Here is a 26,965-nt window from a genome sequence, read left to right as displayed (position 1 = left end):
ATACAAGGATAATCAAATGTCAGCTCACATGTCCTGAACCCACAGGCCTGGGCCCCTGGGGAAAGACCTCACAGGTGCGAGGTCAGGACTAAATCTGCAGGTTTGTGGATGATATTCCTCCCTCAGCCCGGGGGGTGGCAGCAGGAGACGCTGGCTTCAGAAGCCACCGAGAAAGCGTTGAGCACAGTAGAGTTTTAAAGCTTCTTCAGAACAGATATACTGAGCAGAAATCACTTTTATTGGGATGGCTTCGTTTTAAGAAAAAGAAAAGAGACAAAGCCAAGAGAGAGACTGCTAACAGATGCCCAGGAGTGGCTGGACATTTCTGCCCCATGCTGTGCAGAGAAGGGGATTCTGGCCCACACGTCCATGCCACTCATTCCTCAAGATCAAGGTCTGCTCAGGCGTCAGTGCACTTTCTTGAATACTTGCTTGCAGACCACACCCTGCACTCTCATCTCCTGAAACAAAAGCAGATGCTTGTCATTGGCCAGAGCAAGGTCACACCTGGGGCTCAGTGAATGCAGGGGCAGGAACTTCGAAAATACTCAGTGCCTGTTATTTTTCCTCAAGAGTAGGTTCGAACTAACCAATTCCTTAGAAAGTCAGTTAAACTGGATCAGTGGAGATTGGGCCCTGCTATGCCCTGTAGGCAGAGCTGGCTGGGAAACAAATGTGGCTCAAAGCTGGCCAGCAGGACCCTCTGATGCCTCCCTTCCCCCTACTACAAGGGGCCAAAAGGCTTTAAGAACCTCAGTCCTGAGCCCAGGACAGAGTCTGTGCCCAAGCTTGGAAGAAATCAGGCCCAGACACATGGGGATTCAGTTGGTCGCCACAGGCCGAAGCTGCAAACTGTGGAATTCTAAGCTTCAGCTGCGTATTAGAATACCTGAGGAGTCTGAAAAATGCCTGAGTCCCAGGCTAGCCCAGTAACTCAATGTTTTATCAATGTCTCAGTGGGTGGAGCCTTGGAATTGCTATTAGTAAAAGCTCCCAGGTAGTACTAAAATGCAGCCCAGGAAGCCCATGCCTCGCTTACAGGACAGCCCCTGCTGAGTGGCCGGGGGAATGACAGCACAATGTCACCACACATTCCAAGTTCTTGTTTTGTTGCATTTTGTGTTTTGAAGGAGGCTGGAAATCTGAATACTTATGTGACATCTCCTCATTTTTAAACTGTTGCCTGAAGAAGTCTGAAGCTCACTGATGGCCAAATAAAAGAGGCCCGAGGCCCCTCCCCACATTCGCAATCTCTGGCACAGAGTCACAGAACTCCTGAGCTGAAAGAGCCAGTGGAGATCACATAATCTACCTTCGTTGCTCTGCAGTTGAGGAAATAGAGGCCCAGGGAGAAGGCTGGCGCAAGGTCAGGCGTGGCAGCCCAGGCTCTCCCTCTGCCTTAGCCTAAGCTGCCTCTGAAAGTAACGCCCTCGCGCCTCTTCTCAGCACTCACATGGACCCGGATCTTCGCTGAAAACCTAAGTGGTAGGATGGCATTTTGCAGATGAGGCTCAGGGAAGGAAGGTACTTACTCAGAGGTACCCAGTGAATCAGGAGTTGAACCCAGGTCACCTGGACCAGGTTCTTTTCTCAGAAGGAAGGTAGTCGGGGAGTTCCAAGGGGACAGGAGTGATGGCAGGTCTCCTTTTGGGGGACATGTTAACAGTTATTTTAGCTCTATAGGTGCTAAGCCTCTTACTCTGGACTTGTGAGTGCTTTTCCCAGACAATGGATGGAGTAGAAATAGCTTTGACCAGAGTTCCCAGGCCAGAGGCCCCCACCTGAACTGAGAAAGGCTTCTCTTCCCCTGACCTAGACCGTTGAGATCATGTCTTAGAGAAGCTTAAAGAATTCTCCTTGATTCTAGCCTGCCACAGCTTGGCATGGTGAACACAGACATCGTTTGGGAGCAAATTTCAGTTCTTCCATTTTCTAGCTGTGTAATTTGGCTGTGAGACTCCATGTTCTCATCCCCAAAATAGGACCCCTAATAGTACTTGACCCATAGGGCTACTGGAAGAACAGAAAGAGATACGGAATACGAAAGAGTTTAGCTCCATTTTTTTTTTTTAAATTTTTACTGTTTTATTTATTTTTGAGAGAGAGATAGAGACAGCGTGAGCAGGGGAGGGTCAGAGAAAGAGGGAGACACAGAATTAGAAGCAGGCTCCAGGCTCTGTCAGCTCTGAGCTGTCAGCACAGAGCCCGACGTGGGGCCCGAACCCACGAGCCATGAGATCATGACCTGAGCCGAAGTCGGATGCTTAACCGACTGAGCCATCCAGGTGCCCCTAGCTCCATTTTTGATGCTTAGCAGACGCATTTCTCACTTCATGTCTGTCTCTGACTGGACAGCTGAGTCAGCCTAGACCTTGAAAACTCAGTGCTCAGGTTTTTGTTTTTTTTAAATTTTTTTTAAAAAATTTATTTATTTTTGAGAGAGAGATAGAGTGTGAGCAGGGGAGGAGGAGAGAGAGGGAGACAAAGAATCCGAAGCAGGCTCCAGGCTCTGAGCTGTCAGCACACAGCCTGATGTGGGGCTCGAACTCATGAGACATGAGATCATGGCCTGAGCCGAAGTCAGATGCTCAACCGACTGAGCCACCCAGGTGCCCCAGTGCTCAGTTTTTCAAAAGCCACTCAAGGGTCTCCTCCAGGCCCTTGGAAGAGAAGCTTCAGAGCAGAACCAAGGCCTAGCCACAGGGTATTCTTCCAAGATTGACTGGACCTCACCAGTGATTAAGCCTCTGGGCCCAGCTCTGCCCCCCTCTCCCCACCAGCAACCTACCAGGTGCAGCTCGTCACCCTCAATCCACTGGGTCCAGCCACGTCCCTCCTTTTCACCCTTCTGCACACACTCGAGCTTGTCCCCATCCCAGCTCACCGTGGTCTGCCAAGCAAAGGAACATAGTTGTCAGTCTTGAGCAAGCAGCCCCGACCTTGATAACCCAGGGTATGCTCAAGTCAATTTCATTACGGAACATTTGCAGCCGAACTCTGTCCACCATGTGTCTTATTACAATATGCAAATAAGTTTTATTATTATTTTTTTAATGTTTATTTATTTTTGAGAGAAAGACAGACTGTGAGTGGGGGAGGGATAGAGAGAGAAGGAGACACGAATCCGAAGCAGGCTACAGGCTCTGAGGTGTCAGCACAAAGCCCCATGCGGGGCTTGAACTCACTAACTGTGAGATCATGATCTGAGCCAGAGTTGGAAGCTGAACCGAATGAGACACCCAGGCATCCCTATTTTATCATTTTTTAAAGTATTTATTTATTTTGGAGAGAGAGAGAATGTGTGTGCGCATGCGAGGAGGTTAGGGGCAGAGAGAGACAGTGAGAATCCCAAGCAGACTCTATGCTATCAGTGCAGAGCCCGACATGAAGCTTGATCTAACAACAGTGAGATCATGACCTGAGCTGAAATCAAGAGTCGGATGCTTAACCAACTGAACCACCTAGGTGCCCTTGCCAATCAGTTTTAAAATTTACAAAAACTTCCCTAAATTTCACTTAAAGGGGTAATTAGGAGAGAAAACGTTATTAGGGTGGGGCTCTCGGAGCTGGGGCTGAGTAAGGGGCTGCGAAAGGAGGAGAGGCTTCCGAGGGTTGAGTGCACATCAGGTGGGCAGAGAGAGGCTATAGTCCTGAATCTTGCAGGCGAGGTTGACTTCTTCGAGTACCCTGCCTGTTTCCAGACCTTACTACCTTCCTTTTTTCCTTCCTCTCTTCCTCCCTTCCTCCCTTCCCTTATTTCAACACTTGCAAGGTCTTAGAACACCTAAAAACCTCGAGCCCTGCCCTCAAAGAGCTTTTCATCTTCTGGAGAATGACCTTAGCTATAAATAACCAACTGTAGGTACAAATGGCAGCTCTTCTAGGTACTCTCTGTGTGGTCACTAAATCCTCAGGACTGTCCATTTGGAGCATGGATTAGCTGCTCTGATTTCCAGGGCAGGTTAAGGGACTGGCCAGGTTCACCCAGATGGTCAACGGTAGAGCCAGGTCAGAATACAGATGGGCCTCTGAAGCCCTCCTCCCCACCTAGACTACACTGTTTCCCTAGGTGCCCAGTGTCACCAGACGTACAGGCCAGATACTGTGGGGTCCCAGATGAGAGCCAGGGAAGAGGAAGGTCTGGGAGGAGGTAGCACCAGGGCTGGGCCTTGAAGGAGAGGAGAATGAAGCTGGAGTGGAAGAAAGGGGGTGCTGGGGGATCACCAGAGGATGAAGGCACTGAGATGGGACAGCCTCAGGCATGTTCAGGAGGCTCCTCAGGCAGGTTCCTGGGAACCATGGGGGAATGAGGCAGCTCCCACTGCCCTGCCGGTGCTCATTGCCACCCGACTCCCCACCGCTGAACCCTCGCATCTTCCTTAAGCCCTCTGTGCCCTTCCCAGGTGCTGGGCATGCTGAAGGGGATTCAGACAGCAGGAGGAGGGGAGCCACAGGGCTTAATCTAGGCCCACGAGAAACTTCACAGTCCTACTGGAGTGGCAAAGGCTCACTCAGAAATATAGGGCTTAAGTTTTGGAATTTATTTTTTTTAAATATTTATTTATTTTGGTGACAGCACAAGCTGGGGAGAGGCAGAGAAAGGCGGGCAGAGGATCTGAAGCGGGCTCTGCGCTGACAGGCTGATAGCAGTGAACCTGATGTGGGGCTCAAACTCACAAACTATGAGATCATGACTTGAGCCGAAGTCGGACACTCAACCAACTGAGCCACCCACGTGCCCCAATTTTAGGAATTTAGAAGCATTAGACTCACAGTCTAGGCTGGGATCTGTGTGCAGGCACAGTGGGCACCTCCCATATTTGCAGCTACCCACCTCCCCTTGCACAGCCTTTCCATATGTGGCAATCCCGCATTATGAGCCCTGCCTCCCCACTGCTGCTTTTAAAACTCCATTTTCCCCTTGTTCACTGTAGGGCTCAAGGCAATTCTGTCCCATCACTGGGCCCCTGTGTTCCCATCTGTCATAGGAAAGGGTCAGAGGCCATTAACTCACAGGCCTTGGCTTTACAGAGGCAAGTTTCTAGGATTCATGTGTTCCTGGCCACGTTCAGCTGTCCAGCTGATAGTCAGGACAGTCAGCAACAGCCCGATAAGGATTTAGGAGAGAAGTCTGGGAGATGGGTATGGAGTGAGCAGGGCCACTTTCTATAGGAGGATCACTTCCTCCTTCTCCACACCCCTAGTCATCCCCCGCAGGCTCACTGATGACTGCTGCCCTCTGCTGTCAGGATGAAGCCTGCAATGCAACACAGGCACAGGGGGACAGGTGGTGCCAGCTGTGTGCAGGAATAAATATGATGTTCTGTCCTGGAGGCTGTTTCCAGAGGGAGACGGAGCACTGGAGAACCTGGGGTGGGAACGTTCCTTTCTGGGGTCTAGAGATCATTCAGGGCACATGTCCAGCCAAAGAGAAGCTCCCACCTTCAAATCAGAACATAATGAAGTTGAAGTCTGATGAGGCGCGTCATGGGCAAAGACTACTAATGAATAACCCAAGTCACAAGACAAGATGCTCGTTCACTGGGCACCCTGTCCATGCCAGGCTTGTGAAGGGAAATGGGGATGGAGAAATCAGAGATTCCTCGACTTCCAGGAGCTCATAAGACTACTTGGCTTCCTCATCAACTGAACTTCTCTTTGTGTGTTTATCTAGATGTCTACTCAGCATACTAAAGGCTCCGGACTCAATCTGAGGCTAAGAAAAGATTGCTGGTTTCCAGTTACAATACACACACTTCTGCCTCTGCCAGATATATTAGAGTCAATAAGCACATTCAGGCCCTCTGTGCTGGAAAATACAGAAATGCTCAAAGGAGAACACAGTAATAAAAAGAATACCTATAATCTTGCTTCCTCAGAGGTAATTACTCTAACATTTTGGTGTTAGATATAATACATGTATATATTTCTGTTTTTAAAAAATTAGGATTGCATCGTTTATGGTTTTATACCCTAGTTTCTTCATTTAATAGAAGCAATTTTCCACTTCAATAAATATACCCCATAAGCATTATTTTAATTGTTACATAATATTAAGGGAATGGCTATATAATTTGTGGGACCCTGCAGAAAATGAAAATGAGGAGCTCTTTAGAAAAATGACTAGGAATTTTAAGACGGTGACAGCACGCATTAAACCAAGTGAGGGGCCTTCTGTCCCCTGTGGCCTCTGTGATTGCACTTTGTCACAGGACCATGAAGCTAAGCCTGCTAGTATTACATCATATACACATACTATTATTTAGCCCATCTGTATTCTTGGACATTTAGGCTATTTATTATTCTGTGCTATTACAAATAAGACTGCCTGGTATTCCCAGTTTTGAACACGTCAATTTCTTGGAATAAATTTACAGAAGCAGACCTGTTGCATTAAAGAGTATGCATATTTTTAAGACTTTTGATAACTATTGCCAATTTGATCCCCAGAAAGCTCACACCTGTTTACCGTCCAACACCAATATCAGGGCACGAGCTTGAAAAAGATGTTCATTAATGGTAAGGCAGGCTTTGCTCCTGAACTAACGTGTTACCTTTTCCAGATCATTTGACGTCTTTTAACAGGGACCATTTGGATATAAATAATAAAATACCTTACCAAAATAATGATGGGTAGCAGAATTTCAGGCATCATGAGAAATGGCGGGCTAGAGGGAGTGGGCAGAAGGATCTTTGGGCATAGAGAACCCTTTCTTAGAGCCCTACAATCAAGCCTATTAAAGAGAAGAATACCTAACACACAAATGCTATGGTAGTTTCCAAAGGAGACACTATCTCAACCCCAAGTTCTGTTGACTCTGACCCTGGTTGGTAAGTTGGACAGAACAGAAATTATTCTCATCTGTACTGGATATATACAGGGGAGGCTGAGCTCAGAGATGTTGAGGTACTTTCTCAGGGTCACCAGGCTAACAAGGAAAGAATCTGGGCTGAACCATGAGGCTTGCATGACTCTGTGTCCCTGTTTCCCAGCCTGGGGCAGGGCCCCCAGCAGGTGCCTGCTAATGTCTCTGGGGGCCGCAGATACAATAGGCATTTTGCTGAGACTCTGAGAAGCTCCCACAAGAACACCTTTCAATTCAGTCCAACCACTGTTGGGTGTGGGTGCTGGAAGCCAGAAATGGGTCCTAAAGGGATCATCGCTGAAAACGGCAGGTGGAGAAGTGCCAGGCGGGTACAGCCTGGTGTAGCTGGCTCTGGGATTAGGGGAAAACCAGGGGCTGTGGTGCCTGGAGGGGCTCCTCCTTCTCACAGGAAACATAAACGAGCTTTTTTTTTTTTTTTTTTTTTTTTTAAGTGGGAAGGCATTCCAAACAGTGAGGAAGGACAAGCTGGCCAGTGCCATAAAAGTTATCCTGGAGTTAAGGAGAGGGGGGAATGAGGCCGGGGGAGTCGACGGGGCCACAGTGCCAGGCTAAAAACTGGGACTGTGGCCCTCAGCATGTTTCCAATGCCTGCCAGTGCCACCCGCACCCTCACACAGCCCACTGGCTTGGATCTGCTGGTGGAACCTATTGGCCAGGGAACCCACTGAGCCGTCCTCCAGGCTAAAGAGGGCAGGGAGCTCCGCCATCCTGTACACAGGGCTCCTGGTACCTGACCCCTCCCACCACCCACTCACCACCTGTAGCAGGTTGACCCAGTACTGTCAGCCATGACCATGTGCCTAGGAGTCGACAGACCTGGGACCTCTGTATCTAGCCGTGAGGAATGACTCTGGGCAATGGGAGTAACCTGAACTTCAGCACCCTCATCTACAAAAGAGAGATTGATGGGTCACATATCCACACCCTTGTGAAGTCCCCTCCTGCACTGACTCTGGGCTTGACCGTGTGACTTCCTTTGGCCCATGGGACATTAGCAAGCATAAGGCACGCAGCGCTTTTAAAAGCGCTTGTATGCTGGGGGCTTGGCCTTTCAGAACCCTCCCCTGTGGGAACCAAGTTGCTGTGATTTGAGGCAGGCCAGGCTACTCTGGGGAGAAAGGCCACGGGGAAAAGCCCTGGAGAACAAGAGAGAGGTCACTGAAGGAGAACTGAGGCACCCCAACTGAGCCTTCAGCTAAAAATGCGGTCACATGAAACTGAAGAACTGCCCAATCGACCTACAGAGTCAGGAGAATGAACGGTTGTTGTTTTAACTTATTAGGTTGGGGGTGGCTTGCTATATGGCATTAAGTAACCAAAAGACCTACTTTACCAGGTTGTGCTGAGAACGAGAGAAAATATACATAAAATGCATAGGGCTGGCCTATGAGGCCCAAATAATAGTCATCAAGATGTCCAGAGTTAAGACGGAGATGGGATTTGCTTGTCCAAGCTGGACAATAACTAAATGTCTCTTAATGTAAGTTGGAAGCTTGCAAAGCAGTGATGGATTAATGTTTCAGAAACTCCTTCCCTTCTAGGAGACCGGGACCCAAGAGGAGAGACCTTGCAGGTCTCACCTTGCAGATGTTGCTGAGCCAGATGCCCAGGAGCACTGCGATGTCCACTGCCCTAAAACTTTTTTTTTAAATTTTTTTAATGTTTTATTTATTTCTAGGAGAGAGAGAGAGAGACAGTGTGAGCAGAGGAGGGTCAGAGAGAGAGGGAGTCACAGACTGAAACAGGCTCCAGGCTCTGAGCTGGCAGTCAGCACAGAGCCCGACGCGGGGCTCAAACCCACGAACCGCGAGATCATGACCTGAGCGAAAGTCAGACGCTTAACCGACTAAGTCACCCAGGCACCCCCACTGCCCTAAAACTTAATTAGATTTTGTTTAAGCTGAAGATCAATTTGGTGACTCTCGACTCATAGCAGTGATGGTTCCAAAAAGGTGATTTAGTTCTCCCACTTGGCTAGCCCAAGTTCACTTTCGGTGGGCATGGGTTTTTCGATTTAAGCTTTTGTATCCTTTGGGAATAAACCATCCCTTCTCCAGAGGACCAGATTTGTCCTAAGACCAGAAAAGGGGGGTGCGGAGCCAGGGAGGAGGATGCTTACCCAAGAACAGATGAGGGGAAATACGGAAAGAAGTGCTATGTTGGAAGGGGACTGGGTAACAAACAATGGTCACTTGTTTTCTTCTGATAACTCCTGATGGCAATCTTTCCTAGGACCTAAGAACTCATCCTGTGATCTCCTCTGTGGTAAGAGCCAGCCACTTTGCTAGACCAGGAGCAGTGAAATCTGGGACAAGGATTTGGCTTGCCCTGTGAATGCCGTGTCTGAAAGGGTCCTTAAGAGGTCATTCATCGCGGGTTCCCAGCTCAGACACTCTCCACTGCTTAATCCCTTTAACCAGGGTCTAATGGTGAAATGTCAGGGAAGAGAATGTTCTTGATGCTTTCCAAGTGGCATGGGAAGGCAGGTACGTGTCGGGGCTGAGGAGGACACGGTACAAACCATGGGGACAGGCAGTGTTGCCTGCACCCTCACTGTGGGCTCTGGGCCTCCACCTTGGAAACGAAGCCCAGACAGTTCCAAGGACAAGGGGAGTCTGGCCACCTTCAATTCCTCTCCTCACAGCAATCCTCACCACACGGACCACCTGCAAGTGTGCAAAAGGGCTGGAGTCCAGGGCAGCTGGTTGTAAAGTGAAGTCAGTCCAGTAACTTTTCTATTAAAAACAAATAACCTCTAACACTTTGGCTCTGTCAGCAGCTTTCCCAGAAAGACATGCACCAACAGATGAATGAAGACAGCTTTGCATCACTCTGACAAGGGACTGCCACTTCAAAAGCCATTATCCAGCCCCCCGACCACTTAGAAATCCCAGCTGGCACTGCTGCAGGGGGACCAGTGACACAGAAAATCCGGCTTCGGCAGGCAGCCTGAGGAAGCGTGTCCCAGGGGTCCCGAGCCCCCCTTGCCCTGTGCAGGTGACCTATACTGGGAGTGACAGACTAGTCCCACTAAATGGACCCATCTCTTGTCAGTGACCTGGCCTGGTCCACAAATAGTGGGATTCAACTTGTCTCTTAAGAATTTGTGACATTTGTTAAAGCTCCCACATGTCCCAAACACCCATTCCAACAAGCGGGGAAGGATGGACCACTGACCCCTCCACACTTGCCCACGCAGCTCCAGGAAGCCCTGTGCTATGGACCCACCTCCCAGAGGCGGCTGGGACTGAATCTTCCTGTCTCTGTGGTTACAGAGCGAAGTCAGAAGGGAGGTCTCGTCCATAGTGCTTCTTTCTGCGAAGGCCAGAGCCAGGATTGACCCAGATCTGACTCCAATGCCTGTGCTCTTTAAATTCTGGAGGGGGTGGGGGATTGAAAGACCAGACAGTGACCAGACACTTCCTGTACATCATGTGAATTGCTACAAGATGCAAATTCGCCATTCCTCCTGGAGTCTGATTTTAAAGTACGCTTCACCCTCTGAGGGTTTCTGGGCCAGTAAGACGGGTCACAGCCTCTGATGCCTGTGTTAAATACGTGAGCAAATGAGAAGGTCAGGAAAGGTAATGGAGAGCCTGTCAAATGCCAGGTACTTCCATGTTTCATTTGACTTTCAAGCTCGAGAGCTGACAAAAATTAGACTTGGTCAGGTAACCGGCCTACGTCTCGTAGGGGTTATGGGCTGAGCCATCACCTGGACCCAGTTCTTTCTGGCAGAGAAGTCCAGTAGCTGCCCATGAGGGTGGGCCCGGTGAGCGACGTACTCACTCTCTTCTGATCCACTCCTAGGAGGCTGGCAATTATCTAAAATCAGCATATTCGGGGGGGGGGAAGCCAATTCTCTCCAAAAGCAGATTAAAACTAAATTAATAAGGCCTTAACATGTGAACGAGTAATTAGAGACATAAAAGCTGTTACAAGCAACTACTATAAACCAGTAAAGCCACAACAAGTCCTTGGTGGGCATGAAAGAATGCAATTCTAATGCCATGAAGGAGCTAACCGCAAATGATAACACAGTTCTTAGGACAAACAAAATGATACAATGTTACAGCTAATCCTGACATGTCATTCTTAAAATTCCTTCAACATTTCTGGAAAGCGCCCAGGATCAATTTTAAAACAAGAAGCCCTCAGAGAGCTCAAGACCCTGTGAGGCCAAGGTTCTGGATGGGGAGGAGGGAAATGGGGCTGGAGAAAGTCACAGGGCTCATGAGGAACTGTGCTCAGTCAATCTAGGGACCCAGCACTGAGTGTGCCAGTCTAGGCGCCCTAAGGCAGGGCTGGACCCAAGCTATACCATGGAGTGACTCAGCCTAGAGGGAAGGCAGATATGTAAACTGGCATTGACACCACCAGTGTTCTGACTTGGGGTGTGTGGTGGGTACCCAATCCAACCTGGAGGGACAGGGAAGGCTTTCCAGGGGAAGTAATAGCACCACTGTCATTGTCACCGTGACCATCATCCCCTAACAAGATGTGCTGAATACTCACTACGCACTGGGCAGGGTATTAAACACAGCATGGGTCCTATCTTCCTGGAGCAGTTACACTTCTCCCATTTTACAGATGTGGAGACTGAGGCTTTCAGGTCACCCAGCCACAACGTGGGGAGATGAGATCTGACTCTCACTGGACTAGAGTCCATGTTCCTGCCTACTGTGCTCTGCAGTTACCTGGTCTAAGCTGACCTTTGAATGAGCAGTAGGATTCTCCAACATGGTTCCGTGCAAAGAAACATTTGGCAATTGTGGGTTCGACAGCTGCACACTAGCCTTGGGGACTGGAAACAGAGGCAGGTGAGGGGAGGACCCTACTCTCCAGAGCACACAGACTATTAGAGAAGAAGACAAGCAGAGAATTCCAGTAGGATGGCAAGTGCTGGGTAGAGGCAGGTGATGGTCGTTGGAGAAGTGGGAAGGCATCTATCTCATCAGTCTCTCAAAGGGGAGGACAGAGATCTAACAGGGAAGGCTTCCTGGAGGGGATAATTACTGCTGAAGGAATGCTGGAATTGACACTGGAAAACACCATGAGAGTTAGGTTGAGAAGTAGAAATTGGAAAAGAGGGATGAGGGAATCCCAGACAGAACAGACCGGACAGAGGCAGGGAGGCCAGAGGCTGCATGCGGGAGGCTTCTACATGAGCTTTGCCCAGCTGGCCTCTCTTGGCAACAGCCTCCACAAGGAGCCTGACCTCGCTCCTCCAACCTCAGAACTTACTGGGGAGATGACTCAGCCTCTTTTCCCTCACTTTACATCTTTGTGGCTCCAATCAGCCAGACTTGGTGCAACGGACAGTCTGGATGTGTGCTTGTCTGGCAGGCAGAGCCAGCCTGCTAGTTGACCTGAGGCAAGGAATCAGCTTATTATCAAGTTCACAGGCCGTGGGGGGTGGGGGGGGGTGCTGTTGGGAGGTGGTGGGGAAGGATGGAAAGGAGGGGCCATCCCCCAAGAGTGCTCGGAGCGGTTCTGAAGGGCAGTCCACCAAAGCCTCGTCACTTCCACAAGAGCGTCTGGTTTCTACTTTTTATCTTTCAAGGCAAACAGACACAACCAGCTCCCAGAAGAGAAGACATGCTAGCTCAGGAACTGAGGTCAGGGTCTCTTGACTGAGAGCTCTTTGGGGTCTGGGATCCTTTAAGTCACTGCAGGATACCAACCCCCACCAAAGAATCCAAGGCAGAGAACATGTGTACCGCCATTTGCTGAATGAATGAACAAATGGCAGAAAAACATTCTAGGGTACTCTTGTGAGTACTAGGGTACTTTTACTTTTAGACAAAACATCCCGGGCAATGTAGCTGTTGATTCTCCCAAAGGGTAGCCGTACAGAAATGTGTTAGCTGTTGTGTGACACTGGCCTGAACTCCTGAGGCCTGGAGCCATCACGCCCAGGGCCACACAAGCCAGGAGGAGCATTAGTCATGGTTTCAATCCCCTTCTGCCCAACTCAGAACCTGCAGCCTGCCCTCTCTTACCACATGAGCATCTCGCTGCCATGGATGCTCTCACTGCCAAGCAGTACCGGGCAGGCTGAGGGCCTGGGGGTGGCCCACCCACCAGACAGGAGCTTGCCTGCTTGCACTGGGCATTTGCAGGGACGAACTGATGAGAGTCTTGGAGAGATGAAGGCCTGAGCCCCAATCCATCCCTATTTTTCTCTAGCAGAGAGACCTGGGCAATGTTCCCCACCTTGTGAGCCTCTGGTTCTTCATCTGCAAAGTGGGGCTGAATGAGTCCTGGTGCAGAACAAGAGCAACAGGATGAAATGAAACAAGGGGTCGCAAGAACCCACTTCAGCCCTGGACACATACAATGCTGGGTAAGCAGTAGTTCCCTCTGCTTTTGGCTTTGCCCAGCCTATTCTCTATGGCTGTGGAGAGGCACGTGCGCTTGCAGGCCAGGCTGCACGAGGCAGCTCTGCTAGCTCTTCTCTGGGTGGCCAGGTAACCTACATGCACATCACCCCATCCAGAATTTGTCTTCTGGAGGACACAGGTTACATGATGAAAGAATCAATAGTAAGAGCTCATACTGATGGAGTTGATGATTACAGGCTTTCCCACACCTAATCCTCACCATGGAGTAGTAAGTATCTCTTTGTAATTATCCCCATTTCACAGTAAGTAGAGGCACAGAGCAGTGAAATAACTTGGGTAAGGCCACCTAGTTGGTAAGTGGCATAGATGGGACTCCAAAGACAATGGTCTGGCTCCAGAGCTGAACCAGTTATGTCCTGGCCACACAGCCAGGTGCTGCCTCAGAGGGAGCTGGGCTGTGGACAGCCTCCACGGTTGAGGAGAATGAGATGCAAACCAGACCCCCACCCCTCTGCACCTGATAATTCCATTCATGACCCTGCTACCTCACTGGGGACACTATAGTTGACATTTCAAAAGCCTCACAGAGAAATTATTCCAGAGTTGTGACCCTCACATAACAATGATGCTACCTCTGTCTGGTAACAATCTGGACTCAAGACTGCCAGGATCCCAGCTGAGGCTCCACCAGCTCTCTTAGCTCAGACAAGTGATATCTGTGCCGGCTTTCATTTATTTCATGTAGAAGAGAGGAAGAATTTTGGCATCTTCCTTATAGAACTGTGAGGATTAAAGAATTAATGCACGGAGGGGAGCCTGGGTGACTCAGTCGGTTAAGCATTGACTCTTGATTTCGGCTCAGGTCATGATCTCATGGTTTGTGAGTTCGAGCTCTGCGTTAGGCTCTGTGCTGACAGCATGGAGCCTGCTTGGGATTCTCTCCCTCTCTCTTCCCCTCCCTTGCTTTCTTTCTCTCTTTCTCTCAAAATAGATAAACATTAAAAAAAAAAAAAAGAACTAAAGGAAATGGAAAGTGCCTAGAATTCATAACACAAGGGAAATACTTAACAAACCCTAGCTATTATTAAGTGGCAGATAGAACTTGCAGTGATATGATCTACCAATTATATTGTTTGAAGTTCTTTTATTTTTACTTAATACTCATTTGACAAACACACTGGGGCCCTCTGTGTTAGGCACTGGACATGCAAAGTGTGGGTCCCCCTGTCTAGAATCTCAAATGCATTAATAAGTGTCACAGGCATCCCGGGAGCAATGGGTGCAGAGGGGGACAGTGAAGCAAAAGGAGAGGATGAGGTGGGATGAGGAGTCAGGACAAGGTTGGTGGAACAGTTAAGCCTGGGCTGGTCTTGACCAATGGGTAATTATTCTCCCAGCGGAAAAAGCAGGGGACTTATCTCAAGGAAGTGAACAGAGAGATGCCAAGGAGAAGGGCAAGTGAAGTCACCTGCAAAGGGTGGAATGGGCCCAAGGGTATGGAGTGAGGTAGGGATTAGAAATGGAGCCATGTCCTGAAAAGTCCACCTCTGGCCTTTGCCTGCCAGCACTGGGGAGCCCCTGGAGAGCTGAGCCAGGGAGTGATACACCAGATTCCTTTTTTATAATGTGAAGGATAGGCTGAAGTGTTGAGGATGGTGGAAGGGAGATCAATGTGAAGAAATAATTCATGGTAAGACTATCCAATGGAATAAAAACAGTCTCTTCAGCACATAATGTTGGGAAAACTGGACAGCAACATGCAGAAGAATGAACCTGGACCACTTTCTTACACCATACACAAAGATAAACTCAAAGTGGATGAAAGGCCTAAATATAAGGCAGGAAGCCATCAATATTCTAGAGGAGAAAGCAGACAAAAATCTCTTTGACCTCGGCCATAGCACCTTCTTACTACATGTCTCCAGAGGTAAGGGAAACAAAAGGAAAAATGAACTATTGAGGCCTCATCAAGATAAAAACTTCTGCACAGTGAAGGAAACAATATGCAAAACTAAAAGTTAACCAACAGAATGGGAGAAGATATTTGCAAATAACATAACAGATACAAGATTAGTATCCAAAATCTATAAAGAACTTATCAAACTCAACACCCAAATAACAAATTCAGTGAAGAAATGGGCAAAAGACATGAATAGACACTTTTCCAAAGAAGATATCCAGACGGCTGACACATGAAAAAATGCTCAACGTCACTCACTTATCTTTAGGGAAATACAAATAAAAACCACAATGAGATACCACCTCATACCAGTCAGAATGGCCAACATTAACAACTCAGGCAACAGTAGATGTTGGCGAGGATGCAGAGAAAGAGGTCACTTTTGCACTACTGGTGGGAAGGCAAACTGGTGCAGCTACTGGGGAAAACAATATGGAGATCCCTCAAAAAGTTACAAATAGAACTACCTTAGACCCAGCAATTGCACTACTAGGTATTTATCCAAAGGATACATGTGTGCTGTTTCCAAGGGGCACATGCACCTCAATGTTTATAGCAGTGCTATCAACAATAGCCAAAGTATGGAAAGAGCCCAAGTGTCCATCAATAGATGAACGGATAAAGAAGATGTGGTATATATATGTGTGTGTGTGTATGTATATATATGTATATGTATGTATACAATGGAGTATTATTTGGCAATCAAAAAGAATGAAATCTAATGGAGTATTACTTGGCACAATCAAAAAGAATGAAATCTTGCCATTTGCAGCAATGTAGATGGAACTAGAGTGTATTATGCTAAGCGAAATTAGAGAAAGACAAATATCATACGACTTCATACGTGGAATGAAGTGGAATTTAAGATACAAAACAGATGAACTAAGGGAAGGGAAGCAAAATATAAAAATAGGGAGGGGGACAAAACATAAAAGACTCTTAAATATAGAGAACAAACTGAGGGTTGCTGGAGGGGTTGTTGGTAGGGGTTAAATGGGTAAGGGGCATTAAGGAGGGCATTTGTTGGAATGAGCACTGGGGATGTGATACATAGGGGATGAATCACTGGAATCTACTCCTAAAATCATTATTGCACTCTATGCTAACTTGGATGTAAATTAAAAAATTAAAAAATATATTTAAAAAAGGAAAAAAAAAAGAAATAATTCATAGAAAGTGCTGAGCCTGGTACACAAAAGTAAGGACAAGGGGTGTTATAATTATTATTATTACAGGCAAGAGATATTCAGAGCTGGGGGAATGGGGGAATGGGGGAAGGGAAAGAGATGCTAAGAAGCAGAATCTACGGAGCTTGTTGACTGGTTGCCCATAACCACTTTTGATTTATCCTCATGGTGATCATTTACATGGTGACACAGTGGTCTGTGGAATTAAAAAGACGAAGTCACTCTGACCACCTGTGGTTATGTGGCACTTAGGAACACCAGCAGGAGGCAGTTAGTTCTGTAAACCACTCAGTCTGGAGTCAGAGAGGTGTGAAGTTGAATCCCAAGGCTATGGTTAACCAGCAGCATGGTGTAGCACCCGAGAGTCCCTGTCTGTAAAACGGGAGTAGCACCTCCTCTCTGGGGTTGTTGGAGGATTAAAGAACATATGTAAAGGGCAAAGCCTGTCACACGGAAGCCCCCAGCATGGGGCTGTGCGTATATGCAAGTTGGTGAGGGTTCTTACCGCACAGATACAAATACCTTTGTACAAACAGATGTAGCTTTCCTTTGAACTACTGTCTTGGAGTATAATCATGTAAGTGGGATCTCGGAGCCAGAGAGTAAGACAATGTTTCTGACCCATTGCACACTGTCAGACAGGCTTTCCCCACCCCCTCATTTCCTGAGTGCAGAACCAGTTATGTTGTGAAGACTTGTAAGGGTGGGTTTTGCAACCTGGGTTCTCCTCCATCTCTACCCTCATACTTTTCATGCCCATCTTGTTTACACAGTTCTTCCCCAGAGTCTCCTCTGCTGTCTTTGGACCCTAGGGTCAGGGAAGAAAGAAGCTGGCGGCGGGGGGAAGGGAAGGAGGGAAGGACAGACTCACTAATCACCTGCATCAAAGACAACCAGCCCTCTAAGGTATTTGCTTATGAAAGGAAGCACCTAGAAAAGGCCTGAAATATTTAACCAAAATAAATGTGCTCTAATGTTGGAATTTCAGGCATCGTGATCAAGACTTTGAATTCTTGTTTAGAGGACAAGGGGTGGTGTGTGTGTGTATGTGTGTGTGCGCACACCCATGCTCTAGCACAAATCAATTTGTACAACGTAGATGAGCTACACAAATGCTTCCCAAGGATGAAGCTGTTGTGAATCAAGCACAGTGTGGGTTGTCAGAGTTTTTATTCAACTCCAAGTCAAATATGAATAAGTCCGCAAGGCCACATGAGAGGTTACATTAGGACCTGAGTCGCAGGAGCTGGTTACCAGAAAAGCTTCCCACGGGGCCAAGGGGCCCGGAAGGCAGTCATCAGCTTACAGCCTCCGGATGCCCAGAGGGGAGGGCAGAGGGGGTTTCCTGCCCACTCAGGTCTTCCGGATCCATGCCTTGTGACCACTTCAGCCAAGAGAATATGGCAAAATACTGCTATGTGACTTTGGAGGCGAGGAAGATTACAACCATGTCATACCCCTGTGCCTTTTGCTCTCGGCTCTCTCATTCTCGGGGCCCAGCCGCCGTGCTCTGAGGAGGCTTGAACAGCCAGAAGACAGTGCGTATGAGGGGCCATATGGAAGGTGGGTCTTCCAGTTCCCTGCAGACAAGATATGCTGCAGGGACCGGCCACCTCCTTTTGCCCAAATTGCAGATTTGTGAACAAAATAAATAGCTGCTATGGCTAAGAGTTTTGGAGCCCTGGGTTTTGGAGTGGTTTGTTACACAGCAATAGAAAAATGTAATAATTCATCATCGCACTTAATTGTCACGATAATCTCATCAGTGCTACTACCCCTGGCTTATTTTTATAGATGAGATTTTTAAGCCTGAATTACCTTCACCAAGGAAGCACAGCTGGAAGGTGGGTCCAAGATTCAAACCCAGGTTCACCTCAAGGCCAAAAGCTCCTGAGTGCTCTGTCGTAGCCCATCCCTGTCCACATACTACTGTCTCTGTGGCACCCAGCGCACACATTCCTGGGGTCATTTACTCGGATGCTCAGTTGCAAAGCCATCATGGTTCGCTGCCAGGTTGGTGTCCCCAAGCAGGCTCCATCCGCAGGGTCTGGATTGCATCTCTCCACTCTCGTTCAGCCCCCAGAGCTAGGCACCCAGAGCCCCAGTGCAGGCTTGTCACACTCAGTCATGACCAGCACACCACAGGGTCCTGGGCATGGGCCAGCCCACTTCCTCATTTTTCATTCTTAGGAGCTATCAAAAACCCAGTCTTTGAACCAGCAGCATCAGCAACATTTGGGAACTAATTAGGAAAACACGTCCTTGGGCTCCACTGCAGACCTTCCGAATTGGAAACTTAGGGGGGGTGGGCAGCTCCAGTTTGAGGACTACTGCTCTAACTATTGATGTGGTTCTTTAACCCATGATCTGTGGACTCTGAAGGTCTGAGAATGTCTTTAGTGACAGGAAACTGGTTCCAATAGCTTAAGGGGCAAGAGAGAGAATGCCCTGGCTGGCTCGAGTACATGGAAAGTCTTGGAGATGTGCTAGAGTAAGGGGCTCCAGCAAGCCCCCAGTGCTGCAGTTTCTCTCTCTCATTTCTGCTTCCCTTCTGTTGCATTTCTCCATGCAGCCATGGGAGATAGCATGGCAGTTGACATCCCACCAGCTTAGGAACTTTAGAAGGACTAGAACACAGCTTTCTGCCAGGGTCCCTAAATTAAACCCCAGGAAAGGGTGAGATGAAGCAATCATGTGACAGGTCACAGGACCCTGTCATCACCCTGGTTTAAGATGCTCATCCCACGGGAGACTCGTACTGTGACTTGTAGCTGCACCGACCCCATGAGGTGAGTAAGGGTATAACTCCCAACAGAACAGGAGGTGCTTTTTGGGTGGGTGGGGAGAGCAATGTTGGACAGAAAAACAAACAGCGGTAACTCCCCCAACCAACACCAGCTCATCGTAAATAATTATGCTTTGCCCGCAATCTAAGGCATCACAAGAGCTTTGGGCCCTTTATTGCCCACAGTATTGTGGCTTCATAAGGGCCTGTCCCCTGTGCTATCTCTATGGTCTTCCGAATTTGCCTTGTGAGACAGGCAGAGCAGCAATCATGATGCCCATTTTGCAGATGTGAAGACAGAGGCAGCGTGTCCAGTCATTTAAGGTCACTGTCAGTTGGGTAATGGAGGAGGATGCAAGTTCAGACGTCAGACTCTAGGACCAACACTCCCCTCCTCATCTGTGCACTCGCCTCCAGCCTGCGATGGGCTCATGATGAGGACCTGAGGTGCTGACCCTCAGCAGAGCTCTGTGGGAGACCTTGTAATACAGACCTTTATAAATAGACCAGACCAGTTAGAATCCATCCTCTGCCACCAGCTGGCTGGGTGACCTGGGGCTAAAAAGTTTCTTCACCTCTCTGGGCCTCAGATTTTCATCTGCAAAATGGGCATAATGACACGTAGAAAACTGCATCTGTCGTGGAGATGGAAAGAGAAAGAGTGCTAACATCCTTTGCATGGCTTTAGTGCTTGTTATTTTTCTTTGTTCCTGCTGAACAAAAAACAAAACCTAACACAGCACTGTGATTCTTGAAAGCTACTTTGTGCATTTTATTTTGGCTGCTTAAATTCTTCTGTTTGTAATCCTCAAAAGCATGCTGCTCACACCGATTTCAAAGGTCGGAGAACTTTAGCTACGACATGAAAGAGACTCCGTGTTTCCATTCTGGAAAGGACCCAGAGGAGGGCTGGGGGCCTGATCTGTGCCCCTTGGAAGGTGCCCAAATCTGAGGGCATTCATAGCTCTGTGAGCCATGAGAGTTAATTCTGCCATCGGCATTGTGTTTAAAATATGAACCAGAAAAAAACCCATTAATGAGTCGAGAACAGGATCAGAAAGCTGGCAAGAGTTTAAACCAAAGTATTAAGAGCAGTTTGGTGGATTTCATATATAATTAGATGGACACATGGATGGATGGGTGCATGGAAGGAAGGAAAGAAGTCAGGGTGGGAAGGGAAGGAAACACAGATGGTTAAAAAAGAGAGACTTCAAAAAATCTATAAGCACGGATATGGAAAGATGCCTAAGAAGTAGCATTAAGTGAGAAAACAGCGCGCCAAGGAGTGATTCCTTTCTTTCCTTTTTTTTTACCGATCAATAGATAGACAGCTTCTATATTAGAGGGAGATTTCTGACAGATCCACCAGAAACAGTGGCAGGGATACCCTCCGTGGGGTGGGAATGAGGCCAAGTGGGGGAAGGGGCCCTTTCCTTTGCACTCTACTGTCGCTATTTGAATTCTCTTTTTCCTTTTACAATAAAAACAAAGAAAGCAATAGAGGGGGATGGAGGGCTGCCGGCCCCGAAGGCAGGCTCCGCGGAAGGGGTCATCCTGAGTTCACAGCTGGATCTGAGGGAGAAGCCTCAGTCAGGGGAAGAGGCACCAGGTTCCCAAATGAACAAAGGTGCCCCCTCCAGGGAAAACTGGCCCCAGTGTCCGAGGTGGGATGACAAAAGGCCCTTCTGCCACCGCTGTGCGGGACCGGGCTCATGGCTGTGATTCCTGACCCAGACTGTCTTCTCCCACAAAAGCTACTCATGCTGGCGAGAGTTGGGAACAAAGAAGCCCATCATTCTTCATTCCAAGGGATTCCCTGGCCTGGGAGCAGAGAACACTATCTGAGGCTGAGGAGCACCCTCCTCCTTCAAGCTCCCCAACCCCCCCACAGCTACCTGTGCTGGATTTAATACACAATATTGGCTTCAAACTGGGCCTGAGATTTGCTTTTAATGGCTAAAGGCGTGCAGGAGGCAGCGGAGAAAAGCTAAGCCCCATCTTCACACATTTCTTCCAAAATGACAGCTCTGCTGCTTGCAGGTCACATAAAATCTGAATAGAACAGACTGGAAATGTGAGCTGAGTGATCCCGGGCCATACAGATCTACATCCTCCACCTCTCAGCCTGGGGAGCGACCGGTGAGCCATTCCAGGGGGCTCTGGGCAAGGAAAGCAATGTTCCTGGGGGTCAGAAGATGGACTAACCCAGCCAGTAGCCCGGGGCCCTCTGCAGCTGATTGTACAGTTTCCCACTGTCTACAGATATGTTTCTTTCCTCCAGAGCAGTAGTTCTCAAACTTCAGCCGCAACACAGCCATGTGGCACCCGTACGGAACCCTAAGCCACTGGCCCCACTCCCACTGATTCGGTAGGCCAGCGACGTGGCTGGAGAATTTGTGTTTCTAGAACAAGTTTGTGTGCTGCTGTGGCTGGCCTCCGCTTGGGGACCCTCTGCTTTAAAGAACCCGCAGTGCAAACAAAGACAAAGGGCTCCTTGATCCTGGACTTCAGGTTAACAGGGTGGGGTGAGACCTATGGTGATCTGAAGAACATCCCAGCTAAAGGGACAACTGTGACAGTGTCCCAGGGGTCAACACGACACAGGAAGAAATGCGCACCCAGTGTTTGCAGCCACCTTGAATTCGTTGGTAAGAACAGGCAGAAATACGGATTTTTCTATGAAATCTTACAATCTTTGGCAACTGGCTCTGAAAATTTTCAAACACTGTGCAGGCCAAACAAAAATACATGTGCAGGCCAGATTTTGCCCTCTGGCAGCTGTGCTAGAACACACACAGCATTCCCGCAGAAAGAGGCAGAATCAGAGGTCTCTGAGCCAGCAAGCCCCTGGACCCTTTGGAGAAGGACAGCAGTCTGCCCACGCCTCTCCCAGCAAGGGGTCCCTGAAGCCTGTTAGGGTCATCCCGAGGCTCCCTACTGGGTCCTCAGCACTCTAGAATCCCCAGCCACATCTGGCACTCTAGAGTTTGTGGACTGCACCCCTCTCACTTCCCAGACCCTCTCACAAGCAGGCCTTTTCTGACTCCTAGACCTTCATGCATGTGGTTCCCTCTGGCTGGAATGTACTTCTCCCTTGTCCACATATGCCCTAATTCTTACTTGTCTTTCAAGGCGCGCCTCAGCCAAGTACTTCGCTGACCACTGCTCCCTTACCTCTCCCACCGCCCCCCCCCCCCCCACACTGTGTTCCTCAGCCCACTGTGCTGCCATCGCTGACAACTCCAGGAGGCTTCTGTGTCTCCACGGCTGAGCCCAGAGGAAGGATCGTGAAGATCTGAAATAGCTTTTACCAACTTCTGTTCTCTTGGCCTTGGCCTTCCTCTTGTCCCTTTTCTGCTTGCTGGTTATTTCCTGTCTATGCTACAAGCCACAGTTCAGCCTCCTTCCTGTGAGAATCTTCCCTGACCTCCCAGACCCAGGAGGGGGTCTTTCTCTGGCTGCCCTGCCCCCATCAGCACACCATCACAGGATGACTGGCCTCCCCCATTCCACGAGGGCAGGAATCGCGTGCAGTTCATCTCAGGAGCACAGGGGCTGCACAGATAGGGGAAGCGCCCTGAAGTGCTTGTTGGACCAAGAAGGGAATGAAAAAAACGGATGAATGATCCCAGGTGAGCAATGAGACCCATGTAACGTGCTGGGAAGGAAATGTTGGAATCAAGCCCACCCTGTGCCAAGAACAGACTGGCCTCCTCCGGGCCGCTGCTCCTGGCTGGTGTGTGCAGAGGGTGTGGAGCAGAAGGGGTAGTGGTAAAGGTTAGCTTTGGCCACCACCTCGCCCAGGTCCCCTGGGGGCCCTGGAGACCTCAGCCAGTGCGACCTCTTGGCAGGCAGCTCCTCTGCCCTTGCAAGCCTCAGGTGGGACAGGCGCTACAATACGATTATCTTCCACCCTCCCTTGGCTATGCCCTTGGCTGTAGGTCTCCATCCAGTTGGTGGCCAGAGAAGAAGTGCTTCTCTGTGATGCAAAGGGTCAAGGAAGGCTGGAGCAGAGGGGCCATCCACACACCCCCCCCGCCCCCCAAACAGCGCAGGCAAGGTGAGTGCCATACACTCGGGAGAAGGGGTGTCCAGAGTCCTGGGACAGCAAAGGTGATCATGAGTCCTAGTCCAATGTCATTAGTTTGCTCAGCTGCTGGGCTCTCTGATCTGTTCACCTGGATTGTCCTGATGTCCTAATGCTGAGATGAGAAAAGGAGGTGGCCACGTGTCCCTTCCTTTGTGTCTGAAACCTTCCCTTCTGCTACCCCTTTCCTCCTGTATAGAAGTCACCTCCTCCAGAAGTCCTTCTGGATTCCCCTCCTTTAGATGCTTTTCTTTGTCATCACGAATCACACTATGTTCTGTCTGTATGTCTGTTTTCACCACAAAGACTGTGAGTTTCTGGACATCAGGGATTGCAACACCCTCCTCCACTTCCCTGTCTCTGCCCTGGCGCCGTGATTAGTGTGTGAGGAATGCGGGAGGTGCAGTGCAGCGGTTAATGGCAGGAGCCGCTCGGGAGCCCACAGACCACATTTAAATTCTCCCGGGGCCACTTACTTAACTTCCCTAACGTCGCAACAAGAAATCTTGTCTCCGTTTTCTTATCTGTGAAACGGGATTGAAAACGGTATTGTGAAGACTGAGTTAAAATAAAATGGTAATAGTATGTGTAATAGTGCATAGTAAGCATTTGGTGAGTGCTAGCTAGTATTACCAGGTGATCAATATACATCTCACACAGTAATGAATGAGGGAGGGAAGGCAAGACAGAAGACAATTAGCCAAGTAAGTACAAGCGGGCACATTCCAGAGGTTGCAGGGTCCCAAAACAGAGATGTCTGATGTGCCCCGTGAGTACCCTAAGAGTGAGCCGGGGGCAAGAAGTGTCCTTACGTTCCATGCAGCAGGCCAGGGAGCAGATCATGGACAGTAATCTGAAAGACAGAGCCCCCACCTCACCCAAGCAGACCCTATCTACGGGTCTCCTTTCCCACTCTGAGCCTCTTTGAGGATTAAGAGGCTGCGGGGCCTTTTTAAGGCACAGCCTGACATGTTCCTATGCCAATATTGGCCTCTCCAAGGACACCCTCTGCTTACCCCCTCTTCTGTCATCATTCCAAACAGCAGACCCAGACATCAACTCCTGATGACCTTCAGATGAATCAACAAGGTGGGGGTGAGTTGTCCAGGACTGAGGTTCCTTATCTTCACACACTGGCACTTTCAACCACAGTCCCAGCTAACCTCTGGCACCTGGCTTCTGCAAAGGCGACCAGCAGAGAGGGGCCCCGTAGAGACCAGGAGGGTGAGCTTTAAAGTGCAAAGGACTAGGGTTCATATCTCACCTCTTACAAGTCTCTTCCCTTCTTGGAGCCTCACTCATTGTATATTACAGAGCCATGGATCCCTCACTCATTGGGCTATGGTGTAAAATAGTGGTTGGTGGAGGGTACACAGCAGACACTCAGTAAATGTTGGGAGGGGGAGGGGAGGAAGAGGCGGGGCTCAGTCAGTAAGTAAGACAGCTCCCTGAGGGTGAGCATATACTAGCTCTGGACCCAAGGGATGCCGGAAGCACCCAGACCTTCCAGTGACCTGAGAATGCTGATAGAGACTTGGGGCTGACCTTCCAGAATTTGCTGTGGAAACGCTAATTGGGGCCTCTGGGTCATCAGCTTCCCACCCTTGGGGATAGGCTGCTCACTTCCCTTCCCCTCCTGCACTAATGCATCCTCTAGCCTGGGCTGCCGTGGCACTGACCTACAGAGTAGGGGTTGGCTGCAAGCTTCAAAGGAAGCTCTTTAGGCAGTGGAATATAGGGTGGAGGAAGGGGATGGCCAGGAGCCAAATCTCAGTTTGGGGATGAGGTGGGGGTAGGTCAGAGGCTTCCAGGAGATCATGATATCCCCTGCTTCCTAGAGTGACTGCATGCTAGCTTATACAGGAAGTTTTACACTTCAAAAGAGTTCCCTGTGTTTCTTCTTTCTTTGCTTCTTTCCTTCATCCTTCCTCCACCAGGCCACAGTACAGGCAGAGGAAAACAGAATCAAAAGACTTGCCTGGAATTCCAGCCCACCCCCTTCCTAGCTACCCTGGGCATGCTACTCATCTCTGAGACTGTTTCCTCATCTGTAAAATGGTCATACTCATACCACCCTCATAGGTAGTGGCGAGGGATTAGGTGAAGTCAAATGTATGAAACAGCTGTCTCAGTGCCTGGACACAACAGAGACTCAACAATCTGTACTTTCATAACCATTACTATCCTGTGTGGACAGAGGGGGATGCTTGATGAGTAGGTGCTGCCTACCTTGTGGCCTGGGAGTATAAAGATCCTTGGTCCCTAAGAACATAAGGGCCCTGGCCTCCCTCCCAGATGTAGTAGTCCAGCCCTTGGGCAGGCCCCTTGGGCAAATCCTCACCATGCACTTGCGGTCATCTATGCCCGTCAGATCCTCCTCAAACTCCTTCCCAACCTGGAAGTCCATGATATAGTTCCTGAAAGTACTCAGCGTGCGGATGATCATATGGTCGCCGTCCTGCACAATCTCTTTGTCTGGCTTCAGCAAGTTGGCAATTTTGCGCAAGGCCACATTGACATCTGCAGGAGGTGAGGGGGTAAAGGGGACAGAGAATTGGCAGGAAAATTCAGATAACCGTCTCCAAGGTAGCCGAGGCCTCAGGAGCCGGCTCCTCCCCGGGGCAGAACCTTTGGGGTTTCCTGTTCGCTGAGCTCTGTCTCAGCCAGTAGCCGGTTCTGTGCATTCTTGTTTCTTTTTGCAACAAAGTTTTTCTGGCCTTCTGCTGACCCTTTACAAACAAAAACTAGCAAACTAAACCTAGCTTTCCTAATGAAGTTATCCACGTCTAGAGCCAACTGTTAGATGTTTACCACCGATTAGCCCTAACAGCCCCCACCCTCCCAGTCGGCGGCCGGAGCCCTGTGGCTGCCCGGCGCACGGGGCGGCGGCTAGCCCCGGCGGAGGCTGGCGGGCCACCGGCTGGGGAGGGCTCTGGGGAGCCCAGCCCTCGGCCCCGAGCGGCAGGCCGAGCAGCAGCTTACCGAGGGCGCGCAGGTACTCCTCGAAATTCTCATTTGCCAACATCTTCCAGTACCCGGTGAAGTCGACCGGCATTTCGGGGGCTACTGGGGCGGGACGGCCACGGAGCGGGCACGAGCAGCTCTGGGCTCTGCTGGCGCAGCGGCTACGTACGCGATCCGGGTGGTGGGCGGCCCGGAAATGTGCACCCTCCGGGGGCAGGGGGTTCTGAGGGGCGGCGACAGCTGGATTTCAGGCGCGCACAAAGCCCGCGGGAGGAGCCCTCGCAGCCGTCGCTCCTCCCCCTTCGCGGGGCGGGGCGGGACTGGGGCAGGTGGCGTTGGAGGGCCAGGTTTGTACCTGGCCCGCAGCCACCTTCATTCTGTGACCTGAAGGCCACTTCCAGATGAAGGAGGTAGAGATGGGGGTGAGGAGGAGGGAGGCGCTTTAGCGGCTCTAACTCTGGGTCCTGAGGGATTCCTTCCAATGCCTTGAACTTCTCACATTCAGCAGCCGCTTGAGGGTTAAGACAGTCTCTGGGTTGCTGGAGTGATTAGGAAAGGGGCCACTCACTGATCTTTGCTCGTGGCCAGTAGGGCTGGTGAGCGGCCAGGGTCAGAAAAACTGGGGAGTTGCATTCTGAGCAAGAAAAGTGGGCACTTTTCCGCATCTATCCCCCAAATAAAAGCAAGGTTGATGTTGTTTGAAGTAAGTGTGGCTAAAAAGGCCCTCTGGGTGGTTCCGATGCACAGTGAA

General features: G+C 49.6%; 1 protein-coding gene across 1 annotated transcript; it reads right to left on the bottom strand.

The window, feature by feature from the left end:
• Positions 1-217: 217 nt before the first annotated feature.
• On the bottom strand, positions 218-26,491 carry RBP1 (retinol binding protein 1). The gene is made up of 4 exons (XM_039223634.1): positions 26,233-26,491; positions 25,592-25,770; positions 2,789-2,890; positions 218-461 (listed from the first exon to the last, which is right to left on the bottom strand). Exons 1-4 carry the CDS (start codon positions 26,303-26,305, stop codon positions 408-410), a joined length of 408 nt encoding a protein of 135 aa, XP_039079565.1. The 5' UTR covers positions 26,306-26,491; the 3' UTR covers positions 218-407.
• Between the last annotated feature and the right edge of the window lie 474 nt (positions 26,492-26,965).

The sequence above is a fragment of the Hyaena hyaena genome, unplaced genomic scaffold (assembly GCF_003009895.1).
Source record: "Hyaena hyaena isolate Hyena2069 unplaced genomic scaffold, ASM300989v1 scaffold_1401, whole genome shotgun sequence".
Taxonomy (NCBI): Eukaryota; Metazoa; Chordata; class Mammalia; order Carnivora; family Hyaenidae; genus Hyaena; species Hyaena hyaena.
This window is presented reverse-complemented; position numbering and strand designations above follow the sequence as displayed.

Bases quoted from the DNA above. Each gene is read 5' to 3' on its own strand.
- RBP1 (XM_039223634.1), bottom strand. From the start codon at position 26,305: ATGCCGGTCGACTTCACCGGGTACTGGAAGATGTTGGCAAATGAGAAT. The intron at 2,891-25,591 runs GTGAGGATTTGC...TTTGCTTGGCAG, and splicing joins TAGATGACCGCAAGTGCATG to ACCACGGTGAGCTGGGATGG. The intron at 462-2,788 runs GTAGGTTGCTGG...CTTTTGTTTCAG, and splicing joins AGGGTGACGAGCTGCACCTG to GAGATGAGAGTGCAGGGTGT.